At 54.8% G+C, this 16,374-nt stretch overlaps 1 protein-coding gene across 2 annotated transcripts in view; it reads right to left on the reverse strand.

Moving 5' to 3' along the window:
* SDK2 (sidekick cell adhesion molecule 2) overlaps window positions 1-16,374 on the reverse strand; it is a 317,206-nt gene that overhangs the window by 42,150 nt on the left and 258,682 nt on the right. Inside the window, exons 28-36 of one of the 2 annotated variants that reach the window (XM_030924057.1) lie at window positions 16,087-16,185; window positions 14,916-15,110; window positions 12,523-12,724; window positions 11,131-11,234; window positions 10,525-10,595; window positions 8,553-8,688; window positions 5,561-5,617; window positions 3,799-3,900; window positions 3,528-3,643 (exon numbers count right to left, since the gene is read on the reverse strand). In XM_030924057.1, the coding sequence (XP_030779917.1) occupies window positions 3,528-3,643; window positions 3,799-3,900; window positions 5,561-5,617; window positions 8,553-8,688; window positions 10,525-10,595; window positions 11,131-11,234; window positions 12,523-12,724; window positions 14,916-15,110; window positions 16,087-16,185 (1,082 nt within the window). The remainder of the gene's footprint in view (window positions 1-3,527; window positions 3,644-3,798; window positions 3,901-5,560; window positions 5,618-8,552; window positions 8,689-10,524; window positions 10,596-11,130; window positions 11,235-12,522; window positions 12,725-14,915; window positions 15,111-16,086; window positions 16,186-16,374) is intronic. The other variant, XM_030924058.1, reaches the window with a different exon arrangement.

The following is a 16,374-nucleotide window of genomic DNA, read 5'->3' on the forward strand; positions in this document are numbered from 1 at the left end:
CATCTGGAACCAGACTCCAGATCTCCGCAGCCTCCTCCTTCACCAGCTTTGTCTTCTCCTGCTCCATCATCCTACAGACCCTGGGGCTGTCCTTGTTGCCTCCCTTTTCTCCCACTCCATGTTCAATTTGTCAGTAATTTTTTTTTTTGTTTGTTTGTTTTTTTTGGAGACGGAGTCTCGCTCTGTTGCCCAGGCTGGAATACAGTGGTGTGATCTTGGTGCACTGCAACCTCCGCCTCCTGGGTTCAAGTGATTCTCTTGCCTCAGCCTCCTCAGTAGCTGGAATTACAGGCCTGCGCTACCATCCCCAGGTAATTTTTGCATTTTTAGCAGAGATGAGGTTTGGTCATGTTGGCCAGGCTGGGTGTTAGCAAATTCTACCAGCTCTGATGTTAGGACTAACCGAGTGCTGCCACTTCTCACCCTGCTCTCGCCTGATCTGAGCCCCCTTCATGGCCCATCTGGATGGTTCAGATGCCTCCCCATGGCTTCTGGGCTTTCCCTATTTCAGACTATGTTCAGGGCAGCAGCCAGCGGGACCCTCTACAGGTCCCAGTCCTCCACTCAGAGGACTTCACTCAGAGTGAAAGCCGAAGCCCTGAAGGGCCCCAGGTGCTCCAGCCCCGGCTTTCCCGTGTCCCATCGTGCTCCCTGGAACTCTGGGGACACACCAGGCTTTCCGTATACCCCAAGTACTGTCTACCCTGAGACCTTTGCTCTTCTTTCCTCTCTTTCTGGATCTATGTGATTTGGACCCTGTTGTCCTTCAGGCTTTTGCTCAAATATCACCTTCTCATTAAGTCCTTTCCTAACAACCCTTTTGTTTTTTTTAGACAGAGTCTTGATCTAGGCTGGAGTGCAGTGGCGCAATGATGGCTCACTGCACCCTCACTCGGCTGGGCTCAGGCACTCCTCCCACCTCCCTCCCCGTTGGCTGGGACTACAGGCATGCGCCACCACACCCGGCTAATTCTGTTGTTGTCTGTTTTCTTTTCGTAGAGACAGGCTTTTACCATGTTGCCCAGGCTGGTGTTGGACTCCTAGAGTCAAGCAATCCACCCACCTCCGCCTTCCAAAGTGCCAGGATTACAGTTGTGAGCCACTGAGCCCAGTCCTTAACAACCCATTGAAAATTTCAAACCCTGCCTGGGCACAGTGGCTTATGCCTGTAATCCCAGCAATTTGGGAGGCCAAGGCCAGATCACCTGAGGTCAGGAATTTGAGACCGGCCTGGCCAACATGGCGAAACCCTGTCTCTACTAAAAATACAAAAATTAGCTGGGCATGGTGGCAGGCGCCTGTAATCCCAGTTACTCAGGAAGCTGAGGTGGGAGAATCGCTTGCACCTGGGAGGCAGAGGTGACAGCTAGCCAAGATGGCACCACTGCACTTCAGCCTGGGCGACACAGCAAGACTCCATCTCAGGAAAAAAAAAAAAAAAAATAAATAAATAAATAAAATAAAGTAAAATAAAATAAGACAAAACAAAATTTCAGGCCGGGTATGGCGGCTCACTCCTGTAATCCCAGCACTTTGGGAGGCTGAGGTGGGTGGATCACGAAGTCAAGAGATCGAGACCATCCTGGTCAACATGGTGAAACCCCATCTCTACTAAAAATACAAAAATTAGCTGGGCATGGTGGCAGGCGCCTGTAATCCCAGCTACTTGGGAGACTGAGGCAGGAGAATCACTTGGACCTGGTAGGTGGAGGTTGCAGTGAGCTGAGATTGCGCCACTGCACTCCAGCCTGGCGACAGAGCAAGACTCCGTCTAAAAAAAAAAAGAGAAAAAAAATTCAAACCTCCCCATGGATCTGGCTTTCCCCTAACCTGCTTCATTTACCACCACCTGGCGGTATTATTTACTTTGTCCATTGTTGGTCTTCTCTCTCTAACATCTGAGCTCACATTGTCCCTGCTCACTGCGTTATTCCCAGCTCTGAGAACAATGCTGGGCACACAATAACTGCTCAATAAATACGTGTCATTGACAACTGAAAGACTGGAGCTCTCAGAACGTGCATGAATGCGCCTGCCACGCACCAGTTGTGTGCAGTCTGACTGGAATGCAGTATCAGCTTCACTGTGCTCATTGGTTGATGAAGTTAATGCATCATTGATGTTCGTGAATGCTGATGTCAGTACGTTGGTTATCACATGTCCAGGAAGTAGCATTTTCTCCGTTCATGTCCACAGTTGCCACTCAGGTACGGGTCATGTTTTCTGGAGCATGTAGACCTCTGCTGTATTATCTATGGTGTTGTGCACCCACACGTTTTCCTGGGTCTGTATATTAACTCACCACTTCCAAGCCTGGACAGTCTGGTGGCTGCCAAACTGCTGCTGGCACCGCCCTGGGCCCTTTCTTTTCCTGTGGGAGGCATATGCTAGGGGGGCAATGTTTAGTTTTCCCAGCTGGTGCTCCTGGGCAATGCCTTGAGGGGTGTTATCCTTCTTTAGGGCTTCCTTGGCAACATGCCTTTCCTCCTTTCTTCCTCCTCCTTCACCCCAGATGCAATGAGACTCCTATGCTAGATTCTGTCCTAAATTGGGGCTACCTGTATTAATGAGCTGTGTGACCTGGGTAAGCTCTTCCCCTTTGCTGACACTCCTCCCACCTGTGGGATGAGGTGCCTTGCGTCTCTCCTACTCCCCACTTAGGCCATGGCACTGGGGCTTTTCTCTGGAGTAACAACCAGCTGCCAAGAATGAGAGTCGACTGGACACTGGTGCAGGAGGCAGACACAGCTAAGGGTTATGTGTTCTAGCTGTTCCAACCAGGCAGACACATTCCTTTTTTTTTTTTTTTTTCTGGAGACGGAGTCTCACTCTGTTACCCAGGCTGGAGTGCAGTGGCATGGTCTTGGCTCACTGCAACCTCTGCCTCCCGGGTTCAAGCGATTCTCCTGCCTCAGCCTCCCAAATAGCTGGGATTACAGGCACCCGCCACCTCGCCTGGCTAATTTTTGTATCTTTAGTAGAGACGGGGTTTCACCATGTTAGCCAGGCTGGTCTCGAACTCCTGACCTCAGGTGATCTGGCTGCTTCGGCCTCCCAAAGTGCTGGGATTAAAGGTGTGAGCCACCGTGCCCGGCCTAGAAATTTTTAAACAGTGATTTCCAAATACTAGGCAGTGATGCTTTCTTTGCTAACTGGCTATCTGATTAATATCAACATTGTAATTATGGGGCCAAAAGCCCCTTGGAGGGGTCTTAAGTTATGCATGGGGCTGGGGGTTGGTGGGGAGGGATGTGTGTGCTGCTCAGAGATGGTACGAGCCAAGGGATGGCTAGAGTTTCTTGCACCTAAGCTCAGCCTGCCCTCAGGACGCTGGAGGGGATGGATGTGGTTCAGCTTCAGGTGTACAATATTTCTGTGAATTGGGTCCAGATAGCCAAGGCGGCAGGGGCTGGCTGGATGAATGGAGGGCCTGGGGACCTGCATGCCTCCCACATATGACTTACTCCCCAGCCCCCGACCTGGCCCCTCATCCATGCACCTCTTTGCTCTGCCCGAGGGCACCCTACCTTGTACCCCTGGATGTCTCCATTCTGGCTGTCCAGCGGAGGTGGCTCCCAAGTCACGTCCAGCTGTGTGGCCGTGGCGCCGTGGACGACCACGTTACGAGGTGCTGCTGTGGGCACTGGAGGGTGTGCAGGGTAGGCAGTGAGCATGCGAGTAAACCTGGGAGGGGAGGAGGGCTGGGCGGGATGGGGAGCCCAGATCCCGTCTCTTCCAGCTGAACTGGGTGGGGCTGGGAAAGGCATGCTGGGGCTGGACAGGGTGTTCGCGGCTCACCTGCCTCCCCGACAAAGACCTCCTGTGGGGTGCTGGAGGGCCCCTCGCCCACAGCGTTGTACATACTCATCCGTATCTCGTACCGCCTGTGCTTGTTCAGGTCTATGGGGGAGAGTGGGGGAGGGGAAGCACACTGGGGTCACTGTCCCTGCTGGGAAGGTGCCCCCCAGGGAGGGTGGAGGCTGCCGGGGGAGGAATGAGGCACCCCCGCCATTCTAGTCCCCTCTGTGAAGGTGCAGGAAGAAGGTGAGAGGTGGGGCCCCCAGGGGATGCTCCGTGCCAATCTGGACATAGGGCGATGCTGGTTGGCCTCCTGGCCTAGGGTGACCGTACATTTTATTTTTCAACTGGACACTGTTGAGACTGAAAAGCACTATGAATATTTACACTGGGACAACCAGCGTAAACCAAAGCTGTCCTGGGCATGCCTGGCCATAGCTTCACCCGCTACGCCCAGCGTGTCCTCTTTCCCCACCGTGACAGATGCCCAGAGTCCCCATGCACCAACTCTTTGCACAGCGGGGCTTAGCTCCAGGGGGGAGGGGCACATTGGATGCGAATTCTGGAGTAAGAAACCTGATGTTTCTGCCAAGTTTGAGGTGCTTGGCTGAGAACGCCTGGCAGAACTTGGGAATGGGATGCAGCTGCAAGAAACGGACGCAGTCACTGTCTCCTGTGGCTGAAAGTTTCTCCCACCCTCTCCACTCTTCTCTCCGGGTTCCCTGCCCCTGCTCCCTTCCCCTGAGTGGAGTCTACCCTTCAACAGGGCTGTGAGAGGGGTGTCACCCTTGCCTAGCTGTTTATGCAGCCTGTGTTGGCCACTGGTTGATGGAGGAAGGAGGAAGGGAATTTAGCCTTAAACTAGCGCTATTTTCTCCTGAGCATGAAACCCTCTTGCCTGAGACCCCGGGTCTCAGGAAGAACCATGGCTGGGGCTTTAGAGAAAGATCAAGGGCTGGGGCGTGCAAGCAGAAGGAACATGCCTAGTGCATGGGAGGATGACGGACGCAGGTGACTAAAACTGCTGTCACCTCCCTCCGGGTGCGGGGCCAGACTGTAAGACCCAGTTGGGGCCGGGCGCGGTGGCTCAAGCCTGTAATCCCAGCACTTTGGGAGGCCGAGACGGGCGGATCACGAGGTCACGAGATCGAGACCATCCTGGTTAACATGGTGAAACCCCGTCTCTACTAAAAAATACAAAAAACTAGCTGGGCGAGGTGGCGGCGCCTGTAGTCCCAGCTACTCGGGAGGCTGAGGCAGGAGAATGGCGGGAACCCGGGAGGCGGAGCTTGCAGTGAGCTGAGATCTGGCCACTGCACTCCAGCCTGGGCGACAGAGCAAGACTCCGTCTCAAAAAAAAAAAAAAAAAAAAAAAAAAGACCCAGTTGGGCCGAGAAGTGCCTTCAATGGGACTAGATGGAGCAGCAGCCACGTGGACACCTGCCCACCTACCCAGCAGCGTTCAACAGCTCCCGCTGTGGCCCCGCTGTCACTGTCCCTCGACCCAGCGGAGCATAGGGTTACCGACTTCCCTTTTCCAGCCCACACCCGACAGAGGGCAGGCGTGAAGGAGACTTTCCCTGGCATCGGCCTACTTTTCCACATGTTTAGGGTTATCACTTGTGTTCAGGGTAGTCTCATTCCTTAAGCCCCCTGGGGTGGGCACACTTCCTCAGCCTGTGATCAGGTCTCTCGAGGCCCCACTCCCAATCCCCGTGGGAGGCCTGGGCCCGCAATGAAGCCGCCATGCAAGGAGACTTACTGTCCAGCTCGTACTGGGTGAGGCTGGGCCGGCTCAGGTTCCGCATGGAGTACATGGCTATGGGGTGGGGGTGCCGGGGCGGGGCGCAGAGGGAGACAGCAGACAGAGGAGGTTAGTGCCGACACATCCCCACCCACAAAGAAACCCCGGCCAGGCGGGGCTGACAGTGTGAACAGACAGAAAGAGTGTTTCCAGATTTCCAGTGCTGAGTTACGGGCCAGGATAACAGTGCAGTGGTGGCAGGGGAAGGTGGAGGCTCCCTGGACAGTCTGCCTCCACCCTGGTGTGCCCTGGCCCAAGATGACATGAGCCCCTTGTAGCCCAGCATCTCTAGGGACATCTCTGGGGGACCCTCTCACCCCCAACTGTCTTCCTTCTTTCAGGGCAGAGTTCCTGGAAACCAGCATGAAATACTGGAGTCGTTAATTTCCTCATATGAACCACAAACAATTTTACTACTAGGAAATATGACTGTATTATACACAGGCAATATAAAATCACAACCACAAGCATATGTGGGCAAAAAAAAAAAAAAAAAAAAGGAGAGAAGAAAAAATGTCCACCAAAAAGGCATGCTGTCAGATCAGCTACTTCAGTTTCTCTATTAATATTTCTTTGCTACATGCTCAATCATTTTGTTGTCTGCTAACTCACTAGAAGACAGGCACAAAAGGCTTGGGAGAACCAAGGGAGGAAATGTGAAAATGAAGAGGCTGAGCTGGGCACAGTGGCTCATGCCTGTAATCTCAGCACTTTGGGAAGCCAAGGTGGGTGGATCACCTGAGGTCAGGAGTTCGAGACCGGCCTAGCCAACATGGTGAAACCTGGTCTCTACTAAAAATATAAAAATTAGCCAGGCATAGTGGTGCACGCCTGTAGTTCCAGCTACTTGGGAGGCTGGGGCAGGAGAATCGCTTGAACCTGGGAGGCAGAGGTTGCAATGAGTCGAGATCATGCCACTGTACTCTAGCCTAGGCGACAGAGCAAGACTCTTGTCTCTAAAAAAAAAAAAAAAAAAAAAAATTGCTGGGCACAGTGACTCATGCCTGTAATCCCAGCACTTCGGAAGGTCAAGGCAGGTGGATCACCTGAGGTCAGGAGTTTGAGACCAACCTGGCTAACATGGTGAAATCCCGTTTCTACTAAAACTACAAAAAATCAGCTGGCCGTGGTAGTATGTGCCTTTAATCCTAGCTACTCAGGAGGCCTAAGGCAGGAGAATCGCTTGAACCCGGGAGGTAGAGGTTACAGTGAGCTGAGATTGTGCCATTGCACTCCAATGTAGGCAACAAGAGTGAAGCTCTGTCTCAAAAAAAAAAAGAAGAGGCTCTTAAACTGCCCCCTTCTCCTGCTAGTCTGTTGGGGTGAGTGTCCCACATCCACCTGAGTACCCAGTCCTCTGGGGTACCCCTGCCTGCTGCTCTCTTCTCCTACGCATCAGTCATGGAGTCCCAGGTAGGTGGATAGCAGATATTTAGGGAAGGAGGCTCTTTATAAAAATCTCTAGTGGTCTGAGTCCAAATGTTAGGTGGACACAAGCACTTCAGACCCAAACAAGCCAAAGGTGTAGATGAACATCAGCTCTGAGCCACTGGGAAAACCTCAGTTTTTCTTTCATTATGTACCAAGGTGTTCTAATTATTGTTGCTACCTGCTGTGCTGTAAAATATTTTATTGGCTGCACCACTTTGCAGCATTTTGTCTAAAGCTCTTAACTGTCATAAATGCACCTAACTGTCTGCCAATGTGGAATACTAAATAATTATTATGTGAGTGACTGATTTACTTTGAAAAACCAAAAACAGGCCAGGCACGGTGGCTCACACCTATAATCCCAGCACTTTGGGAGGCCAAAGTGGGCAGGTCACTTAAGGTCAGGAGTTCAAGACCAGCCTGGCCAACATGGTAAAACCCTATCTCTACTAAAAAAAAAAAAAAAAAAAAAAAAAAAAAAAAAAAAAAAAAAAATTAGCTGAGTGTGGTGGCGCATGCCTGTAGTCTCAGCTACTTGGGAGGCTGAGGCACAAGAATCACTTGAACCCAGGAAGTGGAGGTTGCAGTGAGCTGAGATTGCACCACCACACTCCAGCCTGGGCAAACCATCTAAAAAAAAAAAAAAAAAAAATACACACAGAAAAAAAACACCACCAAAAAACCTGGAGTCCTGGAGCATCTGCGCCCATCATGTATCATCTCCCAGACTGGTCTCAGTCCACCCCGAGCCTGTGCCTCGGTTCCAACCGCGTGCTCTCTTGCTATGTGACTGCAACAGCCTCTAGCTGGGCGCCTGTCTCTGGCTCCCCATCCTCCCACCATGGCTAAGCCATCATCCTGATGCCACCAAAGTGGCTCCTAACACAAAAGTCCAAACACATCTTGCCCTTGCTGTGATCTGGGCATCGGCCCTCCCTGACATTTCCACCTGAACTCCCTGCTTTCTTTCCTTCACTCCAGGGGGCAGGCTGGGTCCCCGGGACAGGCAGGGCAGTGACTTCCCCCAGGAAAAAGAGGGGGCCAGGACTACTGCTTTTGGGGTGTGACCAGGTGAGGCTTCTGGTCCCTCAAGGGCAGCGTGCTCCTTCTCATGCGCCGGGCTGTCCCCATCTCTTTGTCCTGGTTAACTTGGCATCATCCTTCTGTATTAGCACCAGTGCTGGTGCCAGGTAAGCCTTGCCTGGCCCTGGCTTTAGGCCCTCTTAGAATGCTTCCTTCCCAGCTCGCCTGGCTCCTCCTCCAGCCTGCAACTCCAAGAGGGCCGGGACCTTGCCCGTCTTGATCATTGGTGTGCCCCACAGTGTCTTGGGGCCCAAAGAAGGTGCTCAGTAAATATCAGTAAATGAATGAATGGGATGGGAGGAAGGAGAGGCACAGACCGGGGAGGGAGGCAGGGTTTCAGGTTAGAGTGGTTCCAGGAAGCTGAGAGCTCCAGAGCGGGAAGGTGAGGGTGACCACCCAGTCCCACCCATTTCCCCGGCTCCCAAGTGTCACTCACAGGTAAGCTCGGCCCACGTGGCGCCTGGGTTGTTGATACCTCGAAGCGTGAAGCCCCTCAGTCCTTCATAGCGCAGCTCCCGGTATCGGATCCGGAAGCCCAGGAGGATGCCATTGATCTTGTCCTCTGCTGGCGGCTGCAGGGAAGGGAATAGGGGATGGGGAGGGGACCTGGACCACCGCCCACCCCGCCCCACGCTCTCTCATCATGCCTCCTGCAGCCACAGAGCAGGGACTGTGTTTTAACCAGGAAAATAAATCAAGATAATATTGAGCATTTTAAATTTACAAAGCACTTCTGATGAGGCCATTTCATCCCTGCAGCATTCCCTGGAAAGAAGGAAGGGCAGGAATCCGTAATCGCCTTTTACCCAAGCAAGAAACTGAGGCTCAGAGACATAAAGGAACTTTCCCAAGATCACACAGCATCATTGGGCCTGGAGCACACAGCTGTTTTCCTAGAGCCACTCCTTCTTCAGCTCCTTTGTCTTTAAGGGCTGCCTTCACCCAATTACCAAACTTCCCAGGCCTGCTGGTTCCTGCCTGGATAATACTTCCTGGTGTTTCCTGCAAGCTGAGCCCTCTCCTACTCTTAGTACATGCAAGGGTGAGTGCGCCCCTCACCCCTTCATCAAGTTCTTCTTTGCTTCCTCTCCTGTCTACAGATTAGCTGCAGAACAGGCTTCGGGAGAAGGTGGGAACTACTTCTTAATGATACTGCTTATAAAGAATGGGCTGACCAGCCTGGCCAACATGGTGAAACCCCGTCTCTACTAAAAATATAAAAATTAGCTGGGTATGGTGGCACGTGCCTGTAGTCCTGCTTGGAAGGCTGAGGAAAAAGCATCACGTGAAGCTGGGAGGCAGAGCTTGCAGTGAGCCGAGATCGGGTCACTGTACCCCAGCCTGGGCGACAGAGCAAGACTCTGTCCCAAAACAAAACAAAAACCCCCCAAAACCAAAAACCTGCTGAAACAACTCAGCCTTTATTAGCTCCTTAATGGCTTCCCCGGCTGCCGTGGGCACCTCCCTGCCCCCTCCGCCACGTTGCTCCAGCCTCGTCCTGGTCACAGGTGCACTAAGTCATGTTCATCTAAGGGAGCGTCCTCTCCTTGAGGCTGTGTGTCTCAGGCTGTGTGGGGGGGTACCTCCTGGCTTTGTCTTCAAGGGCTTTCCCTTTGTGGGGTGGCAGATGGCTGAAAGGGAGTGCCCGCCCCTTTGATCTGGAGAAGTGGTGACAGGAGTTCAGTGCTTTGAACTTTTAGTAGAGTCGCGGTTTTGCCAGGGGTCCCTCTGATGTGGGTGACCTGCTGAGCCAAGGCTGGACTTCAGAGGGCACAGGGGGGGTCCTGCCCCGGGGCCCTGCGGGGCAGGACCCCTGAGCAGCCTGGTCGCTGAGGTTGGCCTGATCTTCCCCAGGCCATGGCAGAGCAGGCAGTGCCCAGTGAAGAGTGGGCATCTGGAAGGGGTATGGACGAAGGGGGGCATTTCCTCTCTTCTTGCGCAGTGATGGTGACGGGCATAGGTCTCTATAAGGAATCCCTTCACTGACCAGTGGGGCTTCATGGAGACTCTGGGGCCCCTGACAGCACCAAGCACTTTTCAGTCCGAGGACTCAGCAGGCCTGAGGCTAATACACCTGGCCCTGCCACTCACGGGTTGTGTGACCTGGGGCCATTCGGGTCCCCTCCCTGACTCTCAGTGGTCGTCTGCAGAAGGGGATGACAGCATCTGCCTGATTTGACTATCTGGAGAGTGTAATGAGGTGTGTTGTGTGAGTGTATATGTGTGGGCACGCGGTATATAGACTGTTCTGTCGCATGCACACGCCTGGATTTCTCATGGCTTCCCAGGTGCTCTGGGGGCAAAGAATCTGGGGGCTCCATGCAGCTCTGGTGGGGACTGCTGGCTTTCCAGTCCCAGAGCAGAGCTCGTCTGGGTCTTCATGGAGCTTCCTGCCTGCTGGGCCATACCTGCCATCGGATTAGCACGGAGGTGGTGGTGTGGGGCGTCACTGAGAGGATGGTGGGTGCTTCATCCGGGGCTGTGGAGAGAAGCAGACAGGTGGGTTCTGGGGGCCACAGCTTCAAGGCCCCCCAGGAACCCACTGGGACCAGATTCTGCTAATACAGGACTAGGGGCAGGTCCAGCTTGCATCGCCCTCCATGCCTGCTGGCCCGACTTCTGCAGAACAAAGGGCTGGTGTAAAGGGGAGGGAGGCAGGGGCTGTGAACTGACCCGGCCCAAACCCAAGGGTCCCAGAGCCCCCTCCACTGTGGCCCCCTCCAAGCCACAGGCCGCTTCTGCTGCTGCTGCTGGGAACTCCCATCCCACTCACTGGCCGCTTGTGGGACACGAGGAAGGAATGCGCCACAGGCCAGGCTGGGCCTGGGAGCCTGAGCCCTTGGCAAAGGTGTCTCTGGTCCAAGCCTCCCTGAGACCTTACCCCGGGAGCTGAAGGGCCCAGTGGATCCCACGCCCCTCTCATCTTTGGAGGCCCCACCCCCAGAAGAGAATGCCCCGTGCCCGGGAGGTAGCCAGTGGGCTGAGAGAGAGACTGCTGGGGAAGGGGTACTGACCGGCCTGCAGGGTGGTCAGCGACTCCGACTCTTCGCTGAACTCGCTGTCGCCAATGTCATTGGTCGCCTTCACTCGGAACTTGTAGGACGTGAAGGGCTTCAGCCTGTGGGGGGAAATCGGGGCCAATGAGCCAAGGTGCTCCTTAAAGGCCTTGCCCCCAGGCCCTCACCAGGGAGTCTCCGTGATCTGCCCCTGCTCGGGAAAGGGGGTGGGGTGCCAGCCCACTACATAGAGGGCACACTGAAGCTCAGAAAGGAGCTTTGCTACAAAGAGGACAAACTGGGACCTGGCCCCAGGAGTCCCAAGCACCTAGACCAGGTCCTCCAGACCATGCCAGCTTGGGGTGCCTTTAGCCCCAGTTGTAAGCCATAGGTTCCCGGGAAGAAAATGTCTGCAGCTTCTCCACCTCGGAGAACCACGCAGCCACAAAAGCATCAATACCTCCACTCGGAACAAACTCCTCCCCTGCCCCACAAACTGCCATCTCTTTCTTTTTTTTTCGTTTGAGATGGAGTCTTTTTTTTGTTGTTGTTGTTGAGACAGAGTCTCGCTCTGTCACCCAGGCTGGAGTGCAGTGGTGTGATCTCGGCTCACTGCAACCTCCGCCTCCCTGGTTCAAGCGATTCTCGTGCCTCAGCCTCCAGAGTAGCTGGGATTACAGGCACGTGCCACCACACCCAGCTAAGTTTTCTATTTTGGTAGAGACAGGGTTTCACCATGTTGGCCAGGCTGGTTTCAAACTCCTGACCTCAAGTGATCCTCCCGCCTCAGCCTCCCGAAGTGCTGGGATTCCAGGTGTGAGCCACTGTGCCCAGCCTCTCTTTCAACTGTAGTAAATTAGGGAAGAGCTGAGGTTCTCAAGAGTGAAGCAGTACTTCATCTCTATAAGCCTTACTTCCTCTCGGAGTAAACGTCTCTCTTTTAGATTTATGGGGGGTGGGAGAGGTGGGGAAGAAAGTATTGCTCAAAACTCCCAGTCACATCAACTGGAATATAAAAAATACAACCCACTCAGAATTAAATTGAAGCTAGAATTTTGGAGTGACACTCCACTCCCCTATTAAAGCTGGAGAGGAAGATGCCACCCGGCTGGAAGAATCACTAATGAAGGATGACAAGCACTTCGCTAAAGGGGGACTTCTAGGCTTCAGAAATAGATCATTGAGAGGCAACCTAACAGGGTTCTGGAGAGAACAGAGCGGAGGAGAGCAGGATAGAGCTAATTCGGGAGGGAGAGAGTGGACGCGGAGGCCACCTGGGTGGTGCATGCTAGGAGGAGAGCTGGGGCAGGCTGGAGGTGTTTTCAGAAGGCCCCCTACCCGGTGGAGGAGTGCCACTGGTCCTGGCGGGGAGAGGGAAGGCGGGGATGCTGGCGTGGACCCGGGCCTCACCTGTCCACAATGAAGCTGGAGGCGTTGTGGCTCACGGAGGCCGAGTGCAGTGTCCATCTGCCGCTGGGCAGCTCGCGGGTCTGGATGGTGTAGTAGCGCACAGGGGAGAGCCCGTCGCTCCCCGGCTCCCAGGACAGCAGCACGCTGCGTGCTCTCACATCCTCCTGCTGCACCACCGGCCTGCTGGGGGGCTGCGGGCGGTCTGGAGGTGGCAGAGGGGGAGGAGCAGGTGAGTGGGCCAGGCCACGGTGGAGGGGGCTGGACTTTCTCGAGGGAGGAAAGGAGGTGATCTGAGCCCAATTCTGTGCATGCAGGATCCTTGCAAGTTCTCACACCTGGGTACAGCGAGCACCTGTCTCCGGGTCAGAGGCCCACCCTCAGCCTCCTAGAGCCCTAGGATCTGGGAACTGACAGCTCCTCAGGGCAGCCCTAAGCAAGGACTGACGGTGAGGAGGGACAAACACCCACCCACTTCCTTCGTTCCTGCCTGAAACGAGGCCGAGCCTGGCCCTGCGCTGTCCCCGATTGAGCAGGATGAGGCAGTTTCCAGGCCCCAGCTTGGCTTCCTTCTCTCCCCAGCCTCACTGCCCCGCCCCTCCTGCAGGGCTTCTCAAACCTCAGCAGTACTGGAATTCGGAACAGATGCCTCTGTGGTGGGGGCTTCCTGTGCACTGCAGGATGCTCAGCAGTGTCCCTGGCCTCCACCTGCTTGATGCCAGGAGCACTCCCACACCGTGACAACCAAAATGTCTCCAGACATGTCCAATGTCCCCTGGGGCCAAAGTAGTCCCCAGTTGAGAAGCACTATACAAATTGATTTTCCTGAGTACATTTTCTTCTTCCTTCCCTCCCTTCCTTCCCTCCCTGCTTCCTTCCTTTCTTCCCTCCCTCTCTCTCTTTTCTTCCTTTCCTTTCCTCTTTCTCCCTCTCTTTTCTCCCTGCCTCCCTTCATTCTCCCTCCTTCCCTTCTTCCCTCCCTTCTTTCTCTCTTCCTTCTTTCCCCCTCCCCTCCCCTCCCCTTCCCTCCCCTCCCCTTCCCTCCCTTCCCCTCCCATCTTTCTCTCTTCCCTTCCCCTTCCCCTCCCCCTTCCCCTCCCCCTTCCCCTTTCCCTCCTTCCTTTTTCTTTCTTTATTTAAAACACAGACAGGGTCTGTATCTGTTGCCCAGGCTGGAGTGCAGTGGCACGATCATAGCTCACTGCAGCCTCAAACTCCTTGATCCAAGCAATCCTTCTACCTCGGCCTCTTGAATGGCTGGGATTACAGATGTACACTACCACACCTGGCTAATATTTCTTTTTTTTTTGAGATGGAGTCTCACTCTGTAGCCCAGGCTGGAGTGCAGCGGTATGATCTTGGCTCACTGAAACCTCCACCTCCCAGGTTCAAGTGATTCTCTTGCCTCAGCCTCCCAAGTAGCTGGGGTTACCGACGTGCGCCACCACGCCCAGCTAATTTTTGTATTTTTAGTAGGGACGAGGTTTCACCATGTTGGCCAGGCTGGTCTTGAACTCCCGACCTCAGGTGATCCACCTGTCTCAGCCTCCCAAAGTGCTGGGATTACAGGTGTGAGCCACCATGCCTGGCCTATGGTTAATATTTCTATGTTCTGTAGAGATGGGGTCTCACTATGTGGTCCAGGTTGAGAGGATTTTCTAATGTCCCTTTCAGGCCAGTTGGGTCCAGGGCTTGCTTTTGGGGAGCCCAAGGTCAGGCAAGGTGCCAGCTCAGGGCAGCAGTGCAATGGCAGCCGGAGCTCCAGGCTATAGCACTGATCCCGCGCCCATCTGTCGTGACAAGGCCAGGGCTGCGAGCAGGGAGGGGAGAGGGAAGATGGTCACTAACCCTCCCTTAACTAATTAATTAATTAAATTAGACAGAGTCTTGTTCTGTCACCCAGGCTGGAATGCAGTGGTGCGATCTTGGCTCACTGCAATCTCCGTCTCCCGGGTTCAAGTGATTCTCATGTCTCAGCTTCCTGAGTAGCTGGGATTACAGGTGTGCGCCACCACACCTGCCTAATATTTGTATTTTTAGTAGAGACGAGGTTTTGCCATGTCAGCCAGGCAGGTCTCAAACTCCTGACCTCAAGTGATCCACCTGCCTCAGCCTCCTCAAGTGCTGGGATTACAGGCATGAGCCACTGAGGCTGGCCACACACTTTCCCTTTAGGAAACCAGACCAGAGCAGGGTCCTTGGGAGTGAACTTGCAGTCCATCTCTGGGAGTCTACTAGACCCCTCGCTAACTTTGACTTCAGAGATTGGAGCCCACCTTCCATTCTCACCCAGGGCACTGCGGCTCATACCAGCCATCCACTAGGAGCAGCTCAGAGCACTGGCTGGCACCCCTCAGCTGCCCCCCAGGCCTCCCCTGGCCCCTGTGGGCAGTCACCTCTCTTCTCGGTGGTCACCACCAAGGCCTCGGCAGCATCTCCCCAGCCCTTGCGGGTCTGGGCCGTGATGCGGAACAGGTAGACAGACTCTGGCTTGAGACCCGTAGCTGTGTACTGCCGGGCACTGGGTGCCAGCACCTCCACGGTGGCGGTGTTGGCCGTGGTGGTGTTCAGCCGGTGTGTGATCTGGTAAGCTGTGGGAAGGAAGCACATGGCTACTATGGCAAGCAAGGCAAGCTGCCCCCAGGGCCCCGGGAAGGGTTGTTCCGTCCACAGCCACAGCTGTGTCTGCATATGGCCACCGTGCTGTGGTCACTTTGGCTGTGGTCTGTCTGCCTGAGGCCTCTGGGTCACTCTCCAGTCTTCAGCTGCCTCCTGGGGAGGGTGGACTGTGGGTGGCATGGAGAGGCACTCTATACACAGTGTCTGTGACCCCCATAACAGCCCCAAGTGAAGAAACTGAGGCCCGGGGAGGTCAGATCACCTGCTGGTAAGTGACAGAGCTGGAATCCCAGCCCAGGTTTTTCTGGGCTAACGCATTTGCCCTTCCTGCCTCCACTCTGTCTTGGTGATGTGGCATTGCTCTCGGGCAGGTGGTGCGTGAGGTCGGGACTGAGACCCCGGGATAGGTGCAGGTAGTCCAAGCCCATTTTAAAGGTGAGGGGACTGAGGCTGCAGAGGGGAGTAGACTTGCTCAAGTTCACGCAGCTGCCCACCGGAACCCTGCGTGTGTGTGTTGGGGGAACCCTGGGTGTGTGTGTTGGGGGAACCCTGAACGTGAGATGAAGCTTCCCATCTGTAGCCTCCCTCCCCTGCGCCTTGGGACTCTTTTCCAGCTGTGTTGAGCCGGCCAGCGTGCCCTCACTTGGCTGTGCTAAGGAACAGCGTCCGAGGTTTACCAGATGGCCGGCAGGCTGGGGGCCTGGGGACATTTGGGGACGCAAAGCCAACCTATGACTCTTAGGGGACTTGGACTCTGATCTTGCCCTCCAGAAGATAATCTGACACCCTGGAACTTCTAACAGGACTAACACTCAGATCCCATTCGAGAGGGGCCGTGGAGGCTCCCTGGACCTGCTCTCCCTCTAGCCAGTCACAAAGTGGCCTCCTCTACAGCTCATGCCTCCTCCTCCTTCCTGCAGCTGGGGCACAGGAAGGGCAAAGGCTTACCAAGAATGATGCCATTGGGGGCAGCAGGGGGCTGCCAGATCAGCCGCACAGACGTGGTCCGCACCTCTGGGAACAGGATGCCCATGGGTGGTCCTGGGACTGGAGGGGCCAAAGGAGAAGAGGCCAACGGATGAGGCTGCCGCTCAGCTGGGGATGAGCCCAGCTCGGGCAGAGCAGCCTGGCGGGGCGGAGGGGGAAGCGGCCGCCCAGCTTAGTGAATTTCTGTGGAGTGCTGCCCTGTGCCTGACACTGTGTTAGGAGCCAGGGAAAGAACATGGAACCAAGGGG

This window comes from Rhinopithecus roxellana, chromosome 19 (assembly GCF_007565055.1).
Source record: "Rhinopithecus roxellana isolate Shanxi Qingling chromosome 19, ASM756505v1, whole genome shotgun sequence".
Lineage (NCBI taxonomy): Eukaryota > Metazoa > Chordata > Mammalia > Primates > Cercopithecidae > Rhinopithecus > Rhinopithecus roxellana.